This window comes from Gorilla gorilla, chromosome 20 (genome assembly GCF_029281585.2).
Source record: "Gorilla gorilla gorilla isolate KB3781 chromosome 20, NHGRI_mGorGor1-v2.1_pri, whole genome shotgun sequence".
Taxonomy (NCBI): Eukaryota; Metazoa; Chordata; class Mammalia; order Primates; family Hominidae; genus Gorilla; species Gorilla gorilla.
Genome location: NC_073244.2, coordinates 7,161,297 through 7,185,286, shown reverse-complemented (window position 1 = coordinate 7,185,286; position 23,990 = coordinate 7,161,297). Strand labels below are relative to the sequence as shown.

The 23,990-nt window shown below is 60.4% G+C and overlaps 2 protein-coding genes, 1 long non-coding RNA gene and 2 other non-coding genes across 6 annotated transcripts; 3 read left to right on the top strand and 2 right to left on the bottom strand.

Annotated features, from left to right (window-relative positions):
- The first annotated feature begins 154 nt into the window (after nucleotides 1–154).
- GAMT (guanidinoacetate N-methyltransferase) lies at nucleotides 155–4,902 on the top strand. Of its 2 annotated transcripts, XM_004059651.5 has the most exons (6): nucleotides 155–606; nucleotides 2,063–2,208; nucleotides 2,410–2,473; nucleotides 2,802–2,869; nucleotides 2,979–3,089; nucleotides 4,496–4,902. In XM_004059651.5, the coding sequence occupies exons 1-6, from the start codon at nucleotides 426–428 to the stop codon at nucleotides 4,634–4,636; spliced, it is 711 nt and encodes a 236-aa protein (XP_004059699.1). In that variant the 5' UTR covers nucleotides 155–425; the 3' UTR covers nucleotides 4,637–4,902. The 2 variants fall into 2 exon arrangements, with proteins under 2 accessions (XP_004059699.1, XP_018870938.1); XM_019015393.4 differs by having other exon boundaries at nucleotides 321–606; nucleotides 2,979–4,513.
- Nucleotides 4,903–6,494: 1,592 nt separating this feature from the next.
- On the bottom strand, nucleotides 6,495–18,123 carry NDUFS7 (NADH:ubiquinone oxidoreductase core subunit S7). Its single transcript, NM_001279585.1, is given in 8 exon segments — nucleotides 6,495–6,592; nucleotides 8,536–8,624; nucleotides 10,773–10,819; nucleotides 10,888–11,067; nucleotides 13,032–13,137; nucleotides 13,377–13,445; nucleotides 14,115–14,151; nucleotides 18,108–18,123. Coding segments are annotated over 8 exon segments (642 nt in total).
- On the top strand, nucleotides 6,592–8,837 carry LOC134757750 (uncharacterized). Its single transcript, XR_010132188.1, has 3 exons — nucleotides 6,592–7,179; nucleotides 7,514–7,880; nucleotides 8,260–8,837. It is a non-coding gene; the product is annotated as an uncharacterized lncRNA (long non-coding RNA).
- Nucleotides 18,124–18,413: 290 nt separating the features above from the next.
- Nucleotides 18,414–18,487, bottom strand: TRNAN-GUU (transfer RNA asparagine (anticodon GUU)). Its single transcript has one exon. It is a non-coding gene; the product is annotated as a tRNA-Asn (tRNA).
- A 128-nt stretch (nucleotides 18,488–18,615) lies between these two features.
- TRNAF-GAA (transfer RNA phenylalanine (anticodon GAA)) lies at nucleotides 18,616–18,688 on the top strand. Its single transcript has one exon. It is a non-coding gene; the product is annotated as a tRNA-Phe (tRNA).
- The last annotated feature ends 5,302 nt before the right edge of the window (nucleotides 18,689–23,990 follow it).

Sequence of the window (23,990 nt, the reverse complement as noted above, 5' to 3'; positions counted from 1 at the left end):
ATTAAATGATTTTAAACACTTAAAGCACTTCCAACAGCGCCTGGAAGATCCTCAGATTCTGACACCCCAGCGAGGAGGGGGCCTTTCTGCGGTGCTGACAGATGAGGAATCTATGGCGCGTAAGCGGCAAGGCGGGGATTCCGGTCCCCAGCCTGCAGGTTCGCGTCCCCGGGCGCGGGGCTGCGGTGCCCGCTCCGCAGAGGGGGCACCGAGGCTCCTTGGGGAGGGGGCGGCCCGGGCCCCGACCCCACTCCCGCAACTTCTCGCGTGGCCGCCGCTAGAGGCCGCTCCCGGAGCCGCGCGCGCGCGTCCTCTCGCGGGTCCGCCCCCCGGGCCTGTTGGACCCGCCCCCGGCCCACAAGCCCCTGCAGGGAGCGGGCCCGGGCGGGGCGCGATCGAGGTGGGGTCGCCGTCCAGCCTGCAGCATGAGCGCCCCCAGCGCGACCCCCATCTTCGCGCCCGGCGAGAACTGCAGCCCCGCGTGGGGGGCGGCGCCCGCGGCCTACGACGCAGCGGACACGCATCTGCGCATCCTGGGCAAGCCGGTGATGGAGCGCTGGGAGACCCCCTATATGCACGCGCTGGCCGCCGCCGCCTCCTCCAAAGGTAGCCCCCGCCCGGCCTGCACCGCCCCCGGGGGCGCAGGGGAAACTGAGGCCGGGGCTGCCCCGACCCGGGGACTCTGCAGCCCACCCTCCCGCTGGGGCGCCTCTGTCTCCTCGCCTGGGAAGTGGGGCTGCAGGTGGGGGCACACGGAGGCGTTCACGGGGAGTGCGGCAGGCGCGGGGAGTGCGGCAGGCGCGGGGAGTGCGGCAGGCGCGGGGAGTGCGGCAGGCGCGGGGAGTGCGGCAGGCGCGGGGAGTGCGGCAGGCGCGGGGAGTGCGGCAGGCGTGGGGCCCGCACACGTTAGGCACCGCCTAAGTACCAGAAACTTCCTCTCCAGGGGGAGTGAGGCCCCCCGCTCTCCGGATGGGGACCTCAAACGTGAGACCTGGGTGAAACTGGGTGGAACCGGGTCCCCAGCTCCCTGTCTGAGGTCGGGAGGAAGGGGTCGTGCCAGAGAGAGGCTGCCCTTCTGCCTGCCTGGGAGAGCAGCCCCGACTCGCCCGGCTAAGAATAGCACTCGGAAAGCTGAGCTCAGGGAGACAGCTGTCCCCGGGGTGGCCCTGGCCTGCCTGGCGTCAGAGGCTAAGGGCTGCTAAGAAAGGACTCCCTGGCCCCACACAGGCCCCATCCAGGGGTCGGGCCTCAGTGTTCCCACCCTGAAAATGGGCACGTCCAGTGCCAATCAGGATTGAGCGGGGGGCCCATGTGTGGCCCACTGGGGACCAGTCCTTCCCCTCCCAGATAGTCTCAAGTCCAGGTCTTGCCTGGCCACTCTTGCAAATCCAACTTTCGGATAGAGGGAGGGGGAGAGAAAAGTAACCAACCCGAGAGATAAGGGACCCGGGACAAACAGCGTGGGCTGGGCTCAAAGTCCAAGGCTCTCGCCTCCCCACAGGCCTGGCCCCAAAAGCGGCCGTCTTCGGCCTCCCTGGCTGGTTATCCTCTCTCTGGCCGCTGGCCAGGGCCCACGCTGTTCCTGCTCAGGACTACTGTGTTCCGCCCGCCTCTGTCCATGCTGGCCCAGGGTGCCCTCCCGTCCTGTGGCAAATGTGACTCATAGCCTAGTCCAGCCCTGCACCCCCTCCTCCAAGCAGACCCTCAGCTCAGCCCTGCCCTACCCTGTGCCCCCTCCTCCAGGAAGCCTCCCCAGCCCTGCTCTGCACCCCCTCTTCCAGACAGCCTCCCCAGCCCTGCGTCCCCTCCTCCTGGCAGCCTCTCCAGCCCTGCCCCGCACCCCCTCCTCCAGGCAGCCTCCCCAGCACTGCCCCACACCCCCTCCTCCAGGCAGCCTCTCCAGCCCTGCTCTGCACGCCCCCCTCCAGGCAGACCCCCAGCCCAGCCCTGCGCCCCCTCCTCCAGGCAGTCTCCCCAGCCCTGCCCTGCCCTGTGCCCCTCCTCCAGGCAGCCTCCTAAGCCCGGCCCACCTAGTGATGCCAGGCGCCCTGTGTCTGCCCAGGGGGCCGGGTCCTGGAGGTGGGCTTTGGCATGGCCATCGCAGCGTCAAAGGTGCAGGAGGCGCCCATTGATGAGCATTGGATCATCGAGTGCAATGACGGCGTCTTCCAGCGGCTCCAGGACTGGGCCCCACGGCAGACACACAAGGTGCCCCTCTGCCCGCAGGCCCTCCAGGACCCCCACTCCTTGGGGTGAGGGCACTGCTTCCTGGGGGTTGGGGGCCTGGGGCTGCCAGAGGTGGAGGAGGTGGTCTTCTCTCTCGGGAGTCCCCCTGGCCGCTTTCTGCAGGTGGGGAGCTCCTGGGGACCTCTCTACCCTGTCCTCTCTTTTTCTTTTCCCCTCTTCAAGGTCGTCCCCTTGAAAGGCCTGTGGGAGGATGTGGCACCCACCCTGCCTGACGGTCACTTTGATGGTGAGGGGTGAGGGGACGTATCACAGGGTGGGCCTCCCCAGCTCCAATGCAGCTCCTCCTTTGCTTTTGGGGGGCCCTCTGATGTGCACTGGGGGGACAGAGCCCAAGTGGGTGTGGGCCTGGCTGTGGGCTGGCGGAGCACCAGGGATGGGCATGCTCACGGAGGGGCCCTGGAGGCGATCTCGGGGTTCTCAAGCCTGTGTGGGAGCCCCACCTCTACCCACGGCCCCGTCTCACTGCACCTCCACCCGCTGGGGGATGAGCCGGGTGAGGCTGGGCGAGGCGCTGAGCCCGGCCCTGACCGCGTGGGCTTCTGTTCTCCATGCAGGGATCCTGTACGACACGTACCCACTCTCGGAGGAGACCTGGCACACACACCAGTTCAACTTCATCAAGGTGGTTCTCTCTGACTTGCTGGGATGCGGGAGGCCCTTGGGGAAGCCCCTCTGCCCACACCCCCCCCCCCCCACCTCCGTCCTGACCACTGGCCACTCCCCTTCCACAGAACCACGCCTTTCGCCTGCTGAAGCCGGGGGGCGTCCTCACCTACTGCAACCTCACCTCCTGGGGGGAGCTGATGAAGTCCAAGTACTCAGACATCACCATCATGTTTGAGGTGCGCCCACCTGAAGTTCCCCATGTGTCTCCAGGAAGTGACCTTGGATGGGGGTGGGAAGGGGCTGCTGGAGCCACCTTGCTACCTGGGGAGGGTCCCTTCCTGACCCCCTGGGTGGGCTGGACTGTGCTGGTTCATTTAGACATCAAAGTCCTTTGCCTGGCGCAGTGGCTGTCAGGAGCAGTGGCTCAGGTCTGTAATCCCAGCACTGTGGAAGGCCGAGGTGGGCGGATTGCTTGAGCCTAGGGGTTCAAGACCAGCCTGGGCAACAGAGCAAGACCTCATCTTTACCAAAAAAAAATACAAAAAACTAGCTGGGCGTGGTGGCGTGCGCCTGTACTCCCGGCTACTTGGGAGGCTGAGGTAGGAGGATTGCTTGGGCCCCGGGCGCAGAGGTTGCAGTGAGCCCAGATAGAACCACTGCACTCCAGCCTGGGCAACAGAGCCAGACCCTGTCTCAAGAAAAAAAAAAAAAAAGAAAGAAAAAATTTTTTAAAAAATGGAAATCAGGCTGGGTGTGGTGGCTCACACCTGTGATCCCGGCACTTCGGAAGGCCAAGGCGGGTGGATCACTTGAGCCCAGGAGTTTGAGCCTAGCCTGGCCAACATGGCGGAATCCCATCTCTACTAAAAATACAAAAGTTAGCCAGGCGTGGTGGCGGGCGCCTGTAATTCCAGCTACTCGGGAGGCTGAGGCATGAGAATCATTTGAACATGGGAGGCAGAGGCTGCTCTGAGCCGAGATCGCACCATTGTACTCCAGCCTGGGCAACAGACCGAGACTCCATCTCAAAAAAACAAAAACAAAAAAATGGAAATCAAAGTCCCTCACCAGCTCAACAACCTCCCATGGCTCCCCAGTGCCCTGTGGTTCAGCCTAAGCCCCGCGTGTTCCCCTCCCTCCAGCCGCCTCCACCTGGCTGTCTTCGCTGGTTCAGCAGTGCTTGTCTCGCTGTTCCCTCTGCCTGGTGGAGGCAGCCTGTCTGAGAAGGGCTCTATGTGGTTGCCCTGGGCTGCTGTTGTGAGAGCCGGCTGGGTGCCTGTGGCCCTTGGGGCAGCTTTTCTTCCAAAATGGGAACTAGTGGCCTGTGTTCTTTTTCTGTTGTGATTCTTTGGCTCCACCCGCCACACTGGCAAGGTCTGGAGAACTGTGGAGTAGGTACCCGGGGGTGGCTCGAGTGTGGGGCTGGGGTTCCAGGACAGCCGGGAAGCTGCAGCCCGCACTGGGGAGCTGGAGATTCCCGTTCACACCCGGGCTTCCAGGGCTGCCCTGCCACGTGCCCACAGGAGCTGCAGCCGCCCACCTGGGCCTTGCCATCTGTAAACACTGTTCAATGAGGGGTGGGCGCCAGGGTGCACGTGACCCGCATGGCCCTCAGAGGTGACCTGGTGCCATCCCCGACCAGGAGACGCAGGTGCCCGCGCTGCTGGAGGCCGGCTTCCGGAGGGAGAACATCCATACCGAGGTGATGGCGCTGGTCCCACCGGCCGACTGCCGCTACTACGCCTTCCCACAGATGATCACGCCCCTGGTGACCAAAGGCTGAGCCCCCACCCTGGCCTGGCCACACCCATGCCCTCCTCCGTGCCTTCCTGGCCGGGAGCCCAGGGTGTCGCACCAGCCCTGGGCTGATCCCAGCTGTGTGTCACCAGAAGCTTTCCCGGCTTCTCTGTGAGGGGTCCCACCAGCCCCGGGCTGATCCCAGCTATGTGTCACCAGCAGCTTTCCCAGCTTCTCTGTGAGGGTCACTGCTGCCCGCTGCAGGGTCCCTGAGGTGAAGTAAACGCCGGCGCTGGGCTTGGCCAGTCGGCAGTGAGTGTGCGATTGTTACTTCCAGTGGCTGCTCCCTCACCTCCCGCCCATCCCACGGACACAGGAAAAGTGGGTGACTCCCCTCCAGGTTTCTGAACCGCCCCAGGATCCGCCCCCCACCCCCCCCCAACTGTCTTGCCCATGGCAGACATCTCCAGCTGATGCCCGATGTCCCTTCCTCAGATGAAAGCCACCTGACCCTTTGCAGTGGGGTCAGGGAAGGGGGTAACTAGGTCAGGGTCTCAGAGGGTGGCAGCACCACGGCCGGGGTGTGGGTGAGACAAGGATCTTTGCCCACCCCAGGCAGGAACCCACTTCTCTGCCCGCCCCAGCACACCCTGAGCTCCCCTCCTCCCGCCCCAGGAGGGGTGTGGCTGCTGACAGCCCCGTTCCCCAAGCCTCCCATTTCCAGATGTGGTTTCCTCTCAGGAGGCATCGCCCCTGCTGGGCCCATTGCAGGGGCAGCCCCACCTGCCCGGCCCCAGGAACATCCCGGGTCCTGCCTGTCCATGCCCTTGTGCCCAGCTGGTCACCCCATGCCTCCCGCTTTGCCCCCTGCATCCACATGCGTGCAGCCCGCCCATCTTCCTGGGGCCGTCCTGCCCGCCCCCTCCACTGACCTCCTTGCCCTGAGAGAAGGCCGGCTCGTGTGCTCTGCACTCTGGCCCAGGGCTGCTGTTCCGCTGGCTGACGCCGTCCCCACCCCAGCATGTCCTGCTTCCAGGCTGCTTGACCCGGCTGGGCTGGGTGCCTGTTCCCCACCCCCGCCCCAGTCTCCCGGGCCCCATCCCAGCCTGGCCCGTCATAACTGCCGATCCCCAGAACTGTCCCTGGTGTGCAGCAGGCATGCAGGGTGGGCCTGCAGAGCGAGGTCCCAGCACCGGCGGCATCTGGCGCTGAACACAGGAAAATGGGACGTTTGCTGAATGAATGCACGTCCCTGATGAGGCCTGGACTTCGACGGATGAAGGGGCTGCTGGGGTGGAGCCAGGGTCCCCCGAAAGCCCTGGGTGGAGAGGGTCCCCAAAGTGGGGTCAGACAGCCTGTGAGGCTCACAGTCCTGCCCTGCAGCCCTTTGGTTTGGACCAGGTGCCACCTCCCCATCTCCCTGGCCCCAGCCCTCAGCTAACCAGCCCATCCCACCGCCTGGAAATGGGCCAGATGGCAGTGGCGACCTGCCCAAGTCCACACACAGGCCACAGGCCACACTCTGAACCCCGGGGCAGGCTCAGACGGGCTTTGCTCAGCCTGCCTTAGGGCATAGAGGGAGACTGAGTCAGGGCCCTCCCAGGAAGGATGGGTGTGCGGCCTTCCACGCTCAGGACTTTGGGCCACGATGTCCACCCCAGGGTCTTCGCAGAGCAGCGGGAAAGGACCCTGCTGGCAGGCACAGTGCCCGGCTCTGCTCCAACCGCCCCCAGCCCAAGGGTGGCACGCCACAGGGGGTCTGTGATTCCCCCCACGTCCCCGGCTCCTTTCACCCACACACCACACTGGGAGGCGGCAGCCCGAGGGCAGGTTTATTGACAACCTCACGGGACACAAGCAGGCTGGGGACAGGACGGCGACAGGCTCCGGCGGCGGTGGCGGCGCTACCTGCGGTACCAGATCTGCAGCCTCCGCTCCCGCTTGATCTTCCTCTGCAGCTGCAGGATGCCGTAGAGCAGGGCCTCAGCCGTAGGTGGGCAGCCTGCAGGGACCTTGCCTCAGTCTCGCTTCCCGCAGCCGGAGCCCGCGTGACCGCGTGCACAGCACAGCTGGCTCGGCTTTGGAGGGGTCTCCCGGGCCGGCCTCTGAAGGTGGAGGCTGACAGCCCTGGGTGGGCGCAGTCCCAGGGGCTGGGAGCCGGCGCAGGGGAGGTCCCTGCAGGAAGAGTGGGGTCCTCCCCTGGGCAAGGCCCCACTGCCCTCCACCCGTGGCTCATCCCAGGCTGTCACAGGGACCTCTCGGACAAGACGCTGACCTCACTAACCCGGCCCCCCGCCCCAGCCCTCAGGACTCCATGGGGGCCAGCGCTCAGCAGACACACTTAGCAGTGGGGAGCAGGGCCCGGGGCTGCCCTGGACGGAGATGGAGGCAGAGAGGCTGGGCGGAGGGAGGGGAGGTGGCCCAGAGCCCGGGCATCCCACGAGGACCCGATGACCCTCTTTCTGAGCCCCAAGCCAGAGCTCTTTGCTGGGGATCCCCCAGTCCCGGCTGCCACGCAGGTTCAGAGCAAAGGGCTTGAGCAAGAGGACGAAGCCCAGGGCCCAACGGGGACAGCAGGAGTGGAAACAGGTGAGAAAGGACAAGGCCACTGCAGGGCCTGGGAAAGGGCGGCCAGGCTCCACCTGGCAGAGCTCTGGCAAGTCCAGACTGCTCCAAGGGAGGGAGAAGCACAGTCCGCAGGGAGGGAGGGAGGAGCACAGTCCCCAGGGAGGGAGCAGCACAGTCCGCAGGGTGGGAGGGAGGAGCGAGGTCCCCAGGGAGGGAGGAGCGAGGTCCGCAGGGAGGGAGGAGCGCAGTCCCCAGGGAGAGAGGAGCACAGTCCCCAGGGAGGGAGGAGTACAGTCCCCAGGGAGGGAGGAGTACAGTCCACACTCGCAACTTGCCCCATTGGTCTGCACTGCAGGGGAAGACGCCAGGGGCATGAGCTGAGCTCCTGACCCCGGGATGGACCTCTCTGTGCTGACAAGTCACGGGGAGGCCCAGGCTGCCCTCTCCACTGCCCCCAGGTGACCTGAACCGTGCACAACGCTGAACAAATCAACGCCATTTCCAGGGAAGCGGAATCCAAAGTCAGAGCCTGTTCCTCCACTTTTGAGAGGCACCAGGATGTGCCTCTCGCTTGCCCAATCCCCCAGACTCGGGACGCAGGGCTGGGCTCTCTGCGCATGCGCTGATGCCGCACGCAGCACAGGGCGGCCAAGAACAGGACTCTGTCCCCTGTCCCACATGAGCGCCACCTCCAAGCCTGCCTACCGTGGACCACTGTCAAGGTGAATGCCCGGGGGGGTGGCCCTCGTGGGACCACGTGAGGTGCAAGAGTCCCACGGGATCACCAGATATAAAGAATGTTCCCGGCGCAATGTGAATTTCAGGTATGCAGTCAATGCTCTTTGTAGTGTCAGTATAGCCCAAATATTGTTGGGATATACTCGTACTAAACAATTACTACTAACAGTTTTCCTGATGGTCAAATTCACCCTAACCTCACAAACTAAACCTCCCACGTTTTCATTTGCCAAATCCGGCCACCCCGGGTCCCAGGGAGTCCTGCGTGCCCTTCTGTAAGGCTGAGGGCGCGGGACGGTGTCCTTGGCCCCCAGGAACCGTCTCTCTTGGTATTTCTAACTGCAGGTCTTTGGTTTGTGCCAGGTAGGACCATATGAAACTGCTGTAAACCAGGCAAGTGTCAGGAATTCCACTCAGCTTCCCCTGCTCCCTCTGATCCCTCTGATGCCTGAATACATCGCCGACTTCTCACAGGGGACACGCTCCACTAAGAGGCAGCGCTCCGAGTCGGCCCATCCATAGGATGGGGGAGCCCGCCGTCTGCTGGGGGTGTGGGACTCCCTCACAGGGGCCACCGGGCTCCGTGTGGCGCTGGCCCTGTCTCCAGCTCCCTCGTGGGCGGTGCGGTCCCGGCCCTACCTGGGATGTAGATGTCCACGGGCACGATGCGGTCGCAGCCCCTCACCACCGAGTAGGAGTAGTGGTAGTAGCCTCCTCCGTTGGCGCAGCTGTGGGGGAGGCACCGTGAGGGGAGTGTGCCGAGGACCCGCCTGCCCACCCTCCTTCCTCACAGCTGTGGGGGAGGCGCAGTGAGGAGCACCTGCCCAGGACCCGCCCCGTCCACCCTCCCTCCACGAGGCCTCGCCCCATCCCCACCCGCCTTCAACTGCAGGCCAGGCACCTACGAGGCTGGAACTTGTCACGGAGAAGCAATGAGCAAACACGCACAGGCTCCCACAGCCTCTGTGGGACCAGTGGGGCGCAAGCTCACACGTGGCTGATAACTCGGGGAAAATTGCTCCCCTCCCGATGGGGCTCCTGACCACCGATTCCCGGGGCTGGGATGTGTCAGATCACATATGTCAACAAAAAGCCACTTCAGACAGCCACGGTGCCAACACCCAGCCCCTGTCTATGGGGCGGCTGAGCCTCACCCGAGGCCCTCGCCTGATTCCGGCTCTGTCAGTGAGGCGCTGGGGTCCACCCGGGGCAGGGAGCTGGAAACCCCAGGAGAACACACAGACTCCACTCCCAGCACTGCTTCCCACAGCCGTAAAAATGGACATACCCTGAATGCCCAGCAGTGGGAGACGGTTATGAAAACTCTGGAATATTCTAATTAACTGTTTAGAATTAGATTAGTAATATGTCCACACCGTGGGATATTATTCAGCCAAGAAAAGGCGCGAGGCTCGGACACAGGCCACAGCACGGATGCACCTTGAGGACGTCGCGCTCAGCGAGAGACGCCGGACACAGAAGGCCACGTGGCGTGTGATCCTGTTTCTGTGAAATGTCCAGGACGGGCCCATCCACAGAGACAGGGAGGGGAGGTGTGGGCACCGGGGCTCGGAAGGGGATGCAGAGTGACTGCTGATGGGGACAACGTTTCATTTGGGGGTGATGGGAATGTTCTGGAATGAGAGGTGGTGGCCCAAAAACCACTGAACTGCTCGCTTTAAAAGGGTAAACTTAGCAAGACCCGATCTCGACAGAAATTTTAAAAAGCAGGCACAGTGGAGGACCTCTGTAATCCCAGCACTCTGAGAGGCTGAGGTTGGGGGGTCGCTTGAGCCCAGGAGGTCAAGGCTGCAGTGGGCTATGACTGCACCACCGCACTCCAGCCTGGGCAACTCAGTGAGACTCTGTCTCTAAAAAATACAAATAATAAATATTGGCCAGGCGCGGTGGCTCACGCCTGTAATCCCAGCACTTTGGGAGGCTGAGGTGGGTGGATCACGAGATCAGGAGATCGAGACCATCCTAGCCAACATGGTGAAACCTCTTCTTTACTAAAAATACAAAAATTGGCCAGGTGTGGTGGCGGGTGCCTGTAATCCCAGCTACTCGGGAGGCTGAGGCAGGAGAATCGCTTGAACCTGGGAGGCGGAGGTTGTAGTGGGCCGAGATCGTGCCACTGCACTCCAGCCTGGGCGACAGAGCTAGACTCCATCTTTAAGTAAATAAATAAATATTTTAAAATGTTAAGAGACTAAATACCTTTCAATGTTATAGGGAAATGACTAAAAAATGATGGCAAGGCCAGGCGTGGTGGCTTATGCCTATAATCCCAGCACTTTGGGAGGCCGAGGCAGGCGGATCACCTGAGGGAGTTCAAGACCAGCCTGGCCAACATGGTGAAACCCCATCTCTACTAAAAATACAAAAATTAGCTGGGTGTGGTGGTGCATGCCTGTAATCCCAGCTACTTGGGAGGCTGAGGCAGGAGAATTGCTTGAACCTGGGAGGCGGAGGTTGCAGTGAGCCGAGATGGTTCCACTGCACTCCAGCCTGGGTTGACAGAGCAAGACTCTGTCTCAAAAAAAAAGAAAAAAGAAAAAAAACTAACGGCAAGTGAGAAGGCTGAGATTATAAAACTGTCTACAGCACCTGTCATCACTTATGTGTGAGTAAAGCAGAGAACTGGGCGGAATGTGGGGTCTGCTGTGTGGGGGTGGACGGGAGGAATCGTTCTGGGGAGAGGCCCACCAGCGCATCTGCCTAGGGTGGAGGCACCGAGACGGCTGAAGGGCAGCGCCGGGACCACATGGGATTTCACTGAATGTAAATGACACTTTTGATAAGCGCCATCAGGGCACAGCCAGGCCAGCACTCACGCTACGTCTGTCCCTGGAGACCCCCCGCCCTGCACTCACCTCCCCATGGAGACCACGTAGCGCGGCTCCGGCATCTGGTCGTAGACCTGGAAGAGAGGCGGGGTCCGTGCGCAGCTCACTCTGGGGGCGGCTGGGCGGCTGGGACAAGGCCTACCTTGCGAAGCGCTGGGGCCATCTTGTTGGTGAGTGTGCCGGCCACGATCATGACGTCGGACTGGCGCGGGCTGGCGCGGAAGACCACGCCGAAGCGGTCCATGTCGTAGCGGGGTGCTGCCATGTGCATCATCTCCACGGCGCAGCAGGCCAGGCCGAAGGTCATGGGCCACAGAGAACTCTGCGGAGGCCGGGCTCGGGTCAGACGCCACCCCCGGAGCCCCGCGTGGCCCAGCGTGAGACTCCACGTGGAGCACCCAGAACCCCCGACTCATGTCCCGGGGCGGCAGCCGGCAGAGGTGAGAGGCACAGCGGCTCCTGCAGGTGGCCTCCGGGCCCCAAGAGTTGTAAAGCGTGCCCCACCAGCCACATTCAAATACATAAAATAGAGAGAAATGGGTGAGATCTGTCCTCATCACACAGTTCCTCGAACCCAGTGTATCCTAAGTCCCACCATTTCAACACGGGGCTCCAGCCACTCTCTGAGCGCGTGGGGTACAGGCGAGTAGCAGCGCAGGTCTAACCGGGAACTCTCTGCGTTAACTAGATCTGGGTCCGCATACCAAGTGCAACGCCTCCAGGAAGCCCTCTCAGATCTCCTTGGCCACTCCCTCCCCTCTCCTCCATCCCTGTGGCTTCTCATTTCCCCCACGGTTCCCGCTCTCCCTGCACGCAGCTCTGAGACCTGGCAGGGGCCCTGCTGCATGTGTTGGCGGGTGACAGGGTCAGGCTACAGAGTGAGGCAGGGCTGCCCGGGCAGAAATGGCCAGGTCCACCTGCCCGTCAGAAGCGTGTGTTGGGACGGCCCCTGGCCATGTCTCAGGTTCCCTCCATTAGAAACTATCCTGCATTAGCCGCGCGCGGTGGCTCACGCCTGTAATCCCAGCACTTTGGGAGGCCGAGGGGGGCGGATCACGAGGTCAGGAGATCGAGACCATCCTGGCCAACACGATGAAACCCCGTCTCTACTAAAAATAAAAATACAAAAAATTAGCCGGGCGTGGTGGCGGGCACCTGTAGTCCCAGCTACTTAGGAGGCTGAGGCAGGAGAATGGCGTGAACCCGGGAAGCGGAGCTTGCAGTGAGCCGAGATCACGCCACTGCACTCCAGCCTGGGCGACAGAGCGAGCCTCCGTCTCAAAAAAAAAAAAGAAAAAGAAAAAAGAAAAAGAAAAGAACTATCCTGCATTAAAAACTATCCTTGTCTCGACCACTGCGGCCCTGGCAGGACGTTCGCCGTGGCATTGTTTAGGAAACAAAAAACAAAAGGAAACAGTGAACATCCATCAATGGGGGACTGTTGAACCCGGGCTGTCGCGGCAAGTGCCGCAGGAGCTGGAGGGAGCTGCACGTGCTCACGCTGCAGGGGGATGGCAGGGGCTGCGTGGGGGCTGGCGCCACAGGCAGGGGAGGCTTTAAACCGGTACCGAGAAGGATCTACTGCCTTCACACGCACTCCTTTTAACTTAAAACACTGCTTTCACCTTAAAAGAGACACAAGAGGAACACACGGAAGCCAGAACGAGAATGACGGAAACGGAGGGGGTCATCTCAAGCAGGGTCCGAATCCTCAGATGGAACCACAGGCCACCAGGCCAGCACAGGGGCCACCAGGCCAGCACAGGGGCCTCCGGGAGGGTCCGCCCTGCTCCACGGCCGCAGGGGTGTGTGTGCATCAGTGAGTGTGCCCGTGTGCATGCATGCCAACAGGCGCACATGCATGTGTCCACACAAGTACGTGTGTGCATGTGTGTGTGTGCATGTGTGCATGACTGTGCATATAGGTGCACGTGTGTGCGAGTGTGCGTGTGCATGTGTATGTGTGCGCATGAGTGCAAGTGTGCACGTATGCATGTGCGTATGTATGTGTGCAAGTGTGTGTGCGCGTATGCTTGTGTGCATGTGTGCAAGTGTGCATATGTGTGCAAGTGTGCATATGTGCATGTTTGTGCGTGAGTGTGCGTGTGGTCCGTGTACACACATCTGTCCATACATGTGAGCTTGCATGCACATGTGCGCATGTGAGTGTGCATGCATGTGGTGTGTGTGTACGTGTCTGCACGTTTGTGTGTGTATGTGTGTGCCTGTGAGTGTGCAGAGGGGCCCTGGCGCTCGAGGAGGGCCTGCAACTCATAGTAGACTCACCCGGCGGGCCCAGTTGACGAGGTCATCCAGCTTGGCCACCACATACTCGCCCCGGCTGCTGGGTTTGGGAGCCACGGCTCTGGCCTTTGGCAGGGCAGGCTGGGTGCTGGCACAGAGACACACGGGCACAGGAGGCGTCAGCCACGCAGGTGCTTCCCAGAGGCGGATGCCAGCCCCCACGGCCGCTGCCAGAGGCCTGGACCCACATGAGGTCAGGGACTGGGATGTGTGACCCCCTCCCTGCCCCATCCATGCACCCCAGTGGCTGCGGCACTGATGCAGAAAATGAGGAAGGGATGGGGGTGGGGCGGGGGGGTACGACCTCCCCCAGAAGGCCAGCTTCACCTGCTTGGGCCATCGGTGGCCACGCTCTGATGGACACCTCGTGCCTGCACAGCCGTGCCCACGCTGGAGCTGCCGGGAGATGGAACGTGGGTCAGTGGCTGTCCCAGGCCCCTCCAGCTCCCCCAGCCGCACTCACTGTTGTCCTGCCTCTCCCCTCCCTGCTGCGAGACTGCTCTCGCCTCTGCCTGTCAACACTTGGGCCACTGGCCAGAGCCGCTGGGGCCGTGCGGCCATCGCCCCGACCCCCAATGATGGCCCAGACTTGAATGGAATTTCTTTTGTGACGTACCCAGCAGGTCAACAGTGTCCAAGCAAGGACGGTCCCAGGATCATCCACAGAAGGAAACTGGCAGCAGGCCCTCCACACATGACCAAGGTAAGATCCCTGGGCATGCGCCCTCACCGCCCTGTCAGTCACCTGGGTCTGCAGGAGGCCTGCCCCAGCTGCCATCTGCACAGGGCTCACAGAATGCCTTCCCACCCCAGGTGGCGGTGAGCTCTGACGGCACTGAGCCGGGCCCACAGGGTTTTCCTCCTGACTGTCCAGCCTTTGCCACTGCGTGGACTGTCCCAGGGAGGGTCCCGGCACATCACGGGCAGCGTGCAGACCGTCACCTGCATCCTGTCCCTAACATGACACGTGACCTTCAACAAGGCGCCCCCCCCACCCCCCCGCCCCGTTCGTCTGTCGCTGCTGAAGGCCCCTCCCAGCTGAGGGCTGGAGACTGAGGCACTCACCGCAGACCAAGGATCCGGAAGCCGCACAGGCCAGGAGCTGCAGAGAGGACCACGGGGTGGGAACAGTGAGCTGCGGGCAGCACGCAGGGCCGGCCTCCAGGCGCTTCCCCGTCAGGCTCCTGCCCGCACAGCCTAGCTCTGATCCCAACTCGAATGCCACTTAACAAACGTTAGGTAACGAGGGGGTTTTCAGAACACGAGCGAGTCTTAGTCCCCTGCTTGAGACCCCATGGCCCCGGAAGGAACCCAAACGCTGCCCCGTCTCCCCACCCTGGCGATCTTCACTGGCACCTGCCGCTTTCCTGCGCCAGGGCCCCCGCACTGGCTGCTGCCCTGCGGGGGACACCCCGCCTCACACTTGCGCACTGGCTGCTGCCCTGCGGGGGAAACCCCGCCTCACACTTGCGCACTGGCTGCTGCCCTGCGGGGGACACCCCGCCTCACTCTTGCGCACTGGCTGCTGCCCTGCGGGGGACACCCCGCCTCACACTTGCACACTGCTGGCCCCTTCTCATGAGGCAGGTTTCAGTTCAGATACCTGGGGCGTCCCGCCTACCCCAGGACCCCAGGTCCTCCGGTTGCCGGCACCCGGTTCTATCTCCATCTATGCGTGCTTGTGGGGTGCCTGCCACTCCGGCAATGCCGGGGCCTCCCTGGGCACCCAGTGCTCGTCCTAGCCTCAGCTGTGCCTGACAAGCGTGTGCTGGGTGCTCCAGGCCCTGGCTGGTGCTCGGGCGTTTCCCACGCAGCTGAGCACGGGCCCCATCCTCCAGGAATCTGCACTCCGCTAAGCAGGGAGGGCGCTGCCCACGTCAACCTACACAGCAAAGCACCCCTAGAGGAGCCAGTCTCAAAGGAAGCGCAGAGGAGGGAACGCGCCTGCACGAAGTCTCCTGGGAGAGCCTTCCCGAGGCGAAGACTAAGGCCAGAGCAGGGCCTTGCCACGCCCAGGGGCACTCAGCGGGAGGAAACCTGGAGGTGCCAGGAATCCTGGCTCACAAGGAAGAAGCCAGAAAGGCAGGCTTGGTGCTGGTGACGGCTGAACTGTGTCCCTCCACCCGACCTGCATCTGAAGCCCTAACCCCAGGACCTCAGAATGTGACTGCTTTTGGAGATGGGGTCTTTAAAGGGATCATTAATGCCTGGGCGTGGTGGCTCACGCCTGTAATTCCAGCACTTCAGGAGGCCGAGGCAGGTGGATCACTTGAGGTCAGGAGTTCGAGACCAGCCTGGGCAACATGGTGAAACCCTGTCTCTACTAAAAATACAAAAATTAGCTGGGTGTAGTAGCAGGTACCTGTAATCCCAGCTACTCGAGAGGCTGAGGCAGGAGAATCACTTGAACCCGGGAGGTAGCAGTTGCAGTGAGCAGAGGTTGCGCCACTGCACTCCAGCTTGGGTGACAGAGGGAGACTCCATCTCAAAAAATAAAATAAAGGGTCATTATAAAGTACAGTGAGGTCACGAGGGTGGGCCCTCATCCGATATGACTTATGTCCTTGTAAGAAAAGGCGATCAGGACACAAACACGTACAGAGGAAAGATGCAGGGAGAAGATGGCCACGGGCAAACCAAAGACAGAGGCCTCAGCAGGAACCAACCCTGCTGACCCCCAATCTTGGCTTTCCAGCCCCCAGAACTGTGAGAATATCAGCTTCTGTTGAAGCTGCCCAGGTGATGGTACTTTGTCGCTGTGGGTGAGGTGAGGCCCGATGGAGAGGCTGTGGGCAGCCTCCAGGGGCCAGGGCCAGGGTTTGATGCCCCCGAATGCAGCAATCCATGGGGCCTTCTCCTGCCTCTGAGCCCCTCCCTCACCCCAGCCTTAGCCTCATCCGGGGTTGCTGTTTCCCATGGCCCCGTCCAGGCCGCAACTCCCTGAAGGACACAAGCCTGTGACCTACTTCTTGGCATGCCTGAGGCTGGGCACAGCAGACAGGCTAACTGCCCAGCCCCAGGCTCTGGTGGGAGCTGCCCCACTCCAGGTGTCAGTTTCCCAAGCTGAAAATTCAGGACTTTGGATAAGCTCCTAGCAGAGGAAATGCTCTTCTGAGAACCTCTGAGGTGATGGGATTCTGTGCCTCTGGGTCAGGGTTTTTTTGTTGTTGTTGTTTTGAGACGGAGTTTCGCTCTTGTCGCCCAGGCTGGAGTGCAATGGCACAATCTTGGCTAACTGCAACCTCCATCTCCCGGGTTCAAGCTATTCTCCTGCCTCAGCCTCCCAAGTAGCTGGGATTACAGGCGCCTGCTACCACGCACAGCTAATTTTGTATTTTTTAGTAGAGACAGGGTTTCTCCATGTTGATCAGGCTGGTCTTGAACTCCCGAACTCAGGGGATCCGCCCACCTCGGCCCCCCAAAGTGCTGGGATTACAGGCGTGAGCCACCACGCCCAGCTGGTTTGTTTTTGTTTTTGTTTTTGAGACGGAGTTTCACTCTTGTTGCCCAGGATGGAGTACAATGGTGCAATCTTAGCTCACTGCAACCTCCGCCTCCCGGGTTCAAGCGATTCTCTTGCCTCAGCCCCCCTAGTAGCTGGGATTACAGGCATGCACCACCACACCCAGCTGATTTTGTATTTTTAGTAGAGACGGGGTTTCTCCATGTTGGCCAGGCTGGTCTCAAACTCTGGACCTCAGGTGATCCGCCCACCTTGGCCTTCCAAAATGCTGGGATTACAGGCGTGAGCCACCGCGCGTGGGCCAGGCATTCTTAACAAGGGGCCTGGTGAGGATTCAGAACCGTGAATTTGCTTGGAATAAAAAAAAATATGTCTTTGTTATCACCAGCATCTTATGGAAAATTAGCCCTTCATTCAATTCTTAGCGTAGGCTGGGTGCCATGGCTCCCAGCACTTTGGAAGGCTGAGGTGGGAGGATTGCTTGAACTCAGAAGTTCGAGACCAGCCTAGGCAACAGGGCAAGACCCCCATCTCTACTAAAAATACAAAAACTAGCCAGGCATGGTGGCGCACACCTGTGGTCCCAGCTACACAGGACACTGAAGTGCCAGAATCGCTTGAGCCTGGGAGGCACAGGTTGCAGTGATGAGCCAAGATGGCACCACTGCACTCCAGTCTGAGCGACAGAGGCAGACCCTGTCTTAATAAATAAATAAAATAAAAAATTCTTAGCATAGACAACAAAATACGGCAGTATTAGCAGGACCTGTAACTTTTCACCAAGCGGAATCACAGATGTTTCGTAGCTATGATGCCGGGGCTGCAGACGTTTCCGTATCATCAAAGCCTCATTTCCACTCCTCACTCCTTCCAAATCACAGTCGTAATTAGACCTGCCGCTAGATCGCATTCATAAGGGCAGCACTTAGGTTACTAAGTCGCCAATCAGGTTTCAAGACAATCTTTTAATAACTGTCTCTCGGTGTAACTGATTTCCTTGCAATTCTATGGATTTTATTCCATGCATTTAATAACTTTATCTGAGCAGAGGTCCGCAGGCTTCAGCTGATCCCCAAGAAGTCCCTGGAGCAGGACAGGCTCTGCGAGAGGCCCTTACCTCCCAGGGGTGGGGAGGGAGGTGGAGGGTCCAGCAGGGTGGCGTGGATGTCCTGGGTCCTGTTCCTTCCCAGGCCCGGCCCTGTGACCTCGAAGACCCTCAATGCGCCTCAGTTTCCCAGCCTGTCAGGCAGGCCCCGCTCTCTCCAGGGCATCTCAAGGGCAGCCTCGCGGGCCGTGCCCTGGTCTCGGGGACGTGAATGGGGCCCCTCCAGCCTCCACCCCGAGCGCCTTCCTGAGGCTGGAGGCTTGCGTCATGACCCACCGGGCCTCGGTTTCCCCGACTGTACTCTGGACGCAATAACGGAGACCGTTCATCGCAAGCCGGGCGGGGAGCCCGAGGAGCGGCCGGCTCGGAGAAGCCCGGAGAGGGCCGCGGCCACGACGCCGGCACCGACCCCCGACGCCACCACGACACCCGAGGCTCCCACGGCCCCAGACCCGCGCGGCCCCACACCCGCCGCCGGTGCCGCGCTCACCTGACAGCGCCGCCATCTTGGCCTCGGCCTTCAGACAACCTCTGAGGTCCGTCCTCCTTAGCGCTCCGGGTTCCCGGGGCCGCCGCTCAAAGCGGCTCGGAGCGCATGCGGAAACCGGAACCTGGAGCCGGGAGGTTCCGCTACGCTTTCGGTCTCCGTGGTCGTGCCTGCGCCGTGCACCCCTAGATCACCCGAGGCGGAAAGGTATCGGAGTGCGCACGTGGGGGCCGCGGGTCTGCGGCGGACCGACAAAAACAGAGGTGACACTCATTTTCTTGTTATTCCAGGAGGGCAAAAGCTACCACGCGTCCCTGGGTGGGCTCGAACCACCAACCTTTCGGTTAACAGCCGAACGCGCTAACCGATTGCGCCACAGAGACGACACTGCGCCTTGGCGCCCGGGGAGACTTTATAAAGGATGTGGGGCCTGCTGACGCGAAGCGACTGCGCCTGCGCGGGGAAGGCGCAGCACGGGACGGAGTCCCGGCGAGAGCGACTCTACTGCCCAGCCGAAATAGCTCAGTTGGGAGAGCGTTAGACTGAAGATCTAAAAGTCCCTGGTTCAATCCCGGGTTTCGGCAGAAGTTTTAGCACCCCTTGCAATCACTGATGTCTTTCGTTCAGGACTGGTCCAGCTGCCTCGCAGCTATCCGGGACCCCTTACCGCAACATCACCCCATTCTGCAGAGCAGTCGCCGCGATGTGGACTCATCCCAAATTAAGGGGGCTCAGACCTCACAACCCCAAAGCCTCCTCTTCCCACCCCTAAGAGGTCATAATTTCAGCTCAAACGTCCCCCTTCCCTGACACACCCTCGATTTTCCATCTTGCTTAAATTGATAAGTTTACAACCAGTACTAATGATATAAAAACTAACACTAAACACCCAAACTAGCAAAACAAGAGTTTGCAGAACGCTTTCTGCATGCATATCATTTAATTTTCACAATTCCACTGGAGGTTTTGTCTGCCTGTTTTATGATTACGAAAACAGAGGCAAAGGCCGGTGCGGTGGTTCACGCCTGTAATCCCAGCACTTTGGGAGGCTGAGGCAGGCAAATCACCTGAGGTCAGGAGTTCGAAACCAACCTGGCCAATATGGTGAAACCCTGTATCTAAATCCCAGCTACTCCGGAGGCTGAGGCAGGAGAATCATTTGAATCCGGGAGGCGGAGGTTGCAATGAGCTGAGATCGTGCCACCGCACTCCAGCCTGGGCGACAGAGTGAGACTCCATCTCAAAAAAAGAAAAAGAAAAAGTAAAGAAAACAGAGGCACAAATTAGGTGAACACAGGTGACTAGCAAGACTGGGGGCCCCTTGAGGACCACAACAAGTGTTTACTGAATTCGTGCCATGGGCTGGGGACCCACTGCTGAGCAAAGCCAGGCCTGGTCTCTGTTCTTGGGCAGCTCAAAAGGATTGGAGGGGCCCAGCATGGTGGCTCACACCTGTAATCCCAGCACTTTAGGAAGCCGAGGCAGGAGGATCACTTGAAGCCAGGAGCTTGAGACCAGCCTGGGCAACATAGCAAGACCCCATCTCTACAATAAATAATAATAATAAAGACTCGGGGGAAAAGCTGACAAGAACCTAAGAGGTTGGCAGGTGCACAAAACCCTCTTCCTTCTATAGTTCTCATAGCTGCCCGTGCTGTAGGGTTTTGGTTTTATTTTTATTTATTTTTTTTTTGAGATGGAGTCTTGCTCTGTCACCCAGGCTGGAGTACAGTGGCAAGATCTCAGCTCACCGCAGCCTCCACCTCCCTGGTTCAAGTGATTCTCCTGCCTCAGCCTCCTGAGTAGCTGGGATTACATGCACACACTACGATGCCCGGCTAGTTTTTGTATTTTGAATAGAGACAGGGTTTGTTGGCCAGGCTGGTCTCGAACTCCTGACCTCAGGTGATCTGCCCACCTCGGCCTCCCAGAGTGCTGGGATTCAGGAGTGAGGCGCCACGCCTGGCCATGGTTTTGGTCTTAAATTTATATCAATATTTTTAGAATAATTTAGAGTTGTGAGTACCCCATGCCCAGTTCATGAGTGTGATACATTTGTCACATGATACATTATTACTGACCAAAATCTACACTCTATCCAAGTTTCCTGGGTTTCCTCTAATGCCCTTTCCTGGCCTAGAGCTCCATCCAGGAGCCTACGTGGCATCAGGCGTGGTGTTTCCTCAACTCCTGGGACCGTGGCCGTTTCTCAGGCATTCCTGTTTCTGATGCCTGCACAGTTCTGAGGCAGGACTTACTGTGGAACATTGCTGATTAGGGATTTTGCTTGTGGATTTTTTTTTTTATACAGTCAGGGACAGCAGAGTGCCTCCCCTGTCCCCGGCGTGCCATGCTGGGATCATGTATCAGCTGCCCTGGACTCTTCCCGGGAGGAACAATGAAGCCAGCCCAAGGATTTCTGCTGGCTCTTAGCCCTAGTGGTGGTGGTGGGGGATGGGGTGGGGACTGCAGCTGAGTTCAGTGGGAGCCAAGGGGGATGGTCCTCCGGCCGCTGGGATGACAGGGCTTCTGGGCTTGTGTCTGCTGTTCAGGCTCTTGCCTTCCTATGGGGTCTTTTTTCTTTTTTTGAGACGGAGTCTCGCTCTGTCCCCGAAGCTGGAGTCTCGCTCTGTCCCCCAGGCTGGAGTCTCGCTCTGTCCCCCAGGCGGAGTGCAATGGCACAATCTCAGCTCACTGCAACCTCTGCCTCCTGGGTTTATGCAATTGTCCTGCTTCAGCCTCCTGAGTAGCTGAGATTACACGCATCCACCACCACACCCGGCTAATTTTTGTATTTTTAGTAGAGACGGGGTTTCACCATGTTGGCCAGGCTGGTCTCAAACTTCTGACCTCAGGTGATCTGCCCACCTTGGCCTCCCAGAGTTCTGGGATTACAGGTGTGAGCCACCAAGCCCAGCCCCTATAGGGTCTTCACGTTCAACCGGGGCTGCTCTGTGTGACCAACAGAATGGCGGTGATATTCATGTGCGGCTGCTGACTCAGAGGCAAGCTGGCCATTACAGAGGGCGGGCACGCAGGCGGCTTGACCCATGTGGAGTAGAACCGCGGCCTCCTTCCCATGCCTTGCCCCCAGCGAGGCTCCTCAGACCCCCAGCCCCGTTGGAGCCTTCCGATGATGTGGCCCCAACCAGCATCTGGACTGCAGCCCCACGAGCCACCCCAGAAACCCCTGGCCGGGCTGCCCTTAGATCCCTGCCCCACAGAAACTGTGTGGAGAATGTTCCAGGCGCTGGGTTTTGGGGTGGCATTCTGCTGCAAAGGGGGCTGACTGATAGGCGGACTGGACAGAAAGGTGAGGTAAGTGGGGAGAAGAATCTGGTTCAGGAACTCGGGGCCCTGGAGGACACCCCTGAGACAGGGAACATGGAGGAGCTGGTTTCACGGGGCAGAGGCAGGACATGAGCAGAGGGCAGGCAGCAGTTCCAGAAACAGCTCGGGCCAGTGAAAGGGGAAGGACCCAGAGTGGGGTGAGAGTAGGAATTGGGGAAGGTGAGGAGGGGGCGTGAGGCTGGCACAGGGAGGGAGGCAGAGAGGCACAAGAACTCAGGAAGGCCAGCTGCAGTGGCTCTCGCCTATAATCTCAGCACTTTGGAGGCCGATGAGGATCACTTAGCCTCGGAAACACAGCAAGCACCATTTCTACAAGAAGCACAAAAATTAGCCGGGCATGGTGGTGCACACCTGTGGTCCCAGCTTCTTGGGAGGCTGAAGTGGGAGGATCGCTTGAGCCAGGGAGGTCAAGGCTGCAGTGAGCCACGTTTGCACCACTGTACTCCAGCCTGGGCAACAGAGCCAGACCCTGTCTCAAACCAACCAACCAACCAACCAACCAACCAACAAAAGCAAAACAGAAAATGCCTCAGGCAGTGGGGCCCATGAGAGTGAGGTTTCTGTGGTTTGGAATTCTCGCTGTGTGCCTGTGTTGCCCCTTTAAGATGGACGAAGTGCCCCGTGCGGCCACCAAGGCCACCTTGTTGGAAGTGATCCGACAGGCACAGCTGTGCCACTGAGGGGGAACCTCAATTCCCCTCACACTGCTGGGAACAAGTCAGACCGGCTTCGGAAAAAGCACTGGCAGGGACATGGGGGTCTCTGCAGCTCAGTGAAGGGGGCTTGGTGGAAGTCATCAGACAGGCACAGCTGTGCCACTGAGGGGGGACCCCAATTCCCCTCACACTGCCAGGGCGGGAACAAGTGAGACCGGCTTCGGAAAAAGCATCGGCAGGGACATGGGGGTCTCTGTGGCTCAGTGAAGGGGGTTGGGGAGTGTGGGCCAGGTGGTTGGGGGACTGGCAGAAGCAGGCACGCAGGTTCTGAGACACCCGCTGGGCCAAGCCAGAGAGGGAAGGGGCGGGGGTCAGGGGAAGGATGCCATGGTTTGTGGACAGCAGTTTTCCATGGAGCACCAGGCCACGTCTGGGGACATCTGTGGTCATCTCGATGGTAGAGGCGGGAGCTCCTGGCATGGAGCCGCTCAGCACCCAGCAGGACCCAGGACACCCCACCCCAGTGACACAGGTCCAATGTCCTCAGTGCCACGGACAGGCTCAGGTGGGGCTGCAGGGTTGGCTAGCTGCCAGAAGAGGGGCAAAGCGTGCAGGCTTCTGAGGGCAGGGCTCCCGGCGTCTCCCTGCGTGTGTGCACGGGGTCAAGCCTGTCTTCCCGGGGCTCCGGCGGCAGTCGAGGAACGCCAACCATGCTGCGGAGAGGGCGAGCCCAGGACCACCCATGCTGGCATCCTCAGGGCCCCGGAATGCTCCTCACTGGCCGTGCCTGTGAGGTCAGCACCCCTGACTCCCACTCAACTGCCCGGCTGACAACCCAGAGCACCCACGACCCCCCATTACTGAGGGAAGCACCCAGGCAGGGCCTGCCCCAGCAGCCTTGACACCCTCAGAGCCCACAGGACAGTAAGGGCAGAGGGTGCGGGCGGGGTGGGACGCACAAGGGGGCCTCTGGCACATTCTGGTTCCACCTGCTGGGCAGGGCTATGCTGCAACACAGGTGCTCATCGTCATTCCGGCTGGAGTGCAGTGGCGTGATCTCGGCTCACTGCAGCCGCAGCCTTGACCTCCAAACAAGTGATCCTCCCATCTAAGCCTCCCCAGTAGCTGGGGCCACAGGCATGAACCCCAGTGAGGCCCCTGGCTGCTGTTTATTTTTTTGAGACGGAGTCTCACTGTGTGGCCAGGCTGGAGTGCAGTGGTGTGAACTCGGCTCACTGCAACCTCTGCCTCCCAGGTTCAAGCAATTCTCCTGCCTCAGCCTCCCCAGTTGCTAGGACTACAGGCGCCCACCACCATGCTCGCTAATTTTTTTTAGCAGACATGAGGTTTTACCATGTTGGCCAGGCTGGTCTCGAACTTCTAACCTCAGGTTATCCACCTGCCTTGGCCTCCCAAAGTGCTGGGATTGCAGGCGTGAGCCACCGCGCCTAGCCTCTGGCTGCTGTTTAAACAGCACCCTAGGCCCGCCAGTGAGGTGGGAATCCACCCCAAGGCCAGGCCGTGTCCCTGGGGATGGCAGGGTCACTCTCCCATTTCCAAGCTTGGACAACCCATGTAGTGGGATGTGTTTGGGGGTTCAGAAAAGACAAGCCAGAGGTCTGGGAGGTGTTTAATTCCACCTCGAACAACTTGGCAAGGTCAGCAGAGAAGCAAATGGATAAAAGTACTTCACAACAGCAGAAAAGTTCCATCAGGGGCGCGTGATTCCCACAAAACCATGGCAATGTGTCCTACTCTCAGGAACCCACAATGGAGGGCGGCTCGGGAGGATTTTCCATGAGGCAGTACGAGGCCCGTACATGCAACGCTGCTGAGCCCTGCCTCAGGCGGTGGTACTGGCCGCCCCGAGTCCCCGAAA

Coding starts and splice junctions, on each gene's coding strand:
- GAMT (XM_019015393.4), top strand. CDS start 426: ATGAGCGCCCCCAGCGCGACCCCCATCTTCGCGCCCGGCGAGAACTGC. Junction 2,209..2,409: donor CCCCACGGCAGACACACAAG/GTGCCCCTCTGC, acceptor CCCCTCTTCAAG/GTCGTCCCCTTGAAAGGCCT. Junction 2,474..2,801: donor GCCTGACGGTCACTTTGATG/GTGAGGGGTGAG, acceptor TTCTCCATGCAG/GGATCCTGTACGACACGTAC.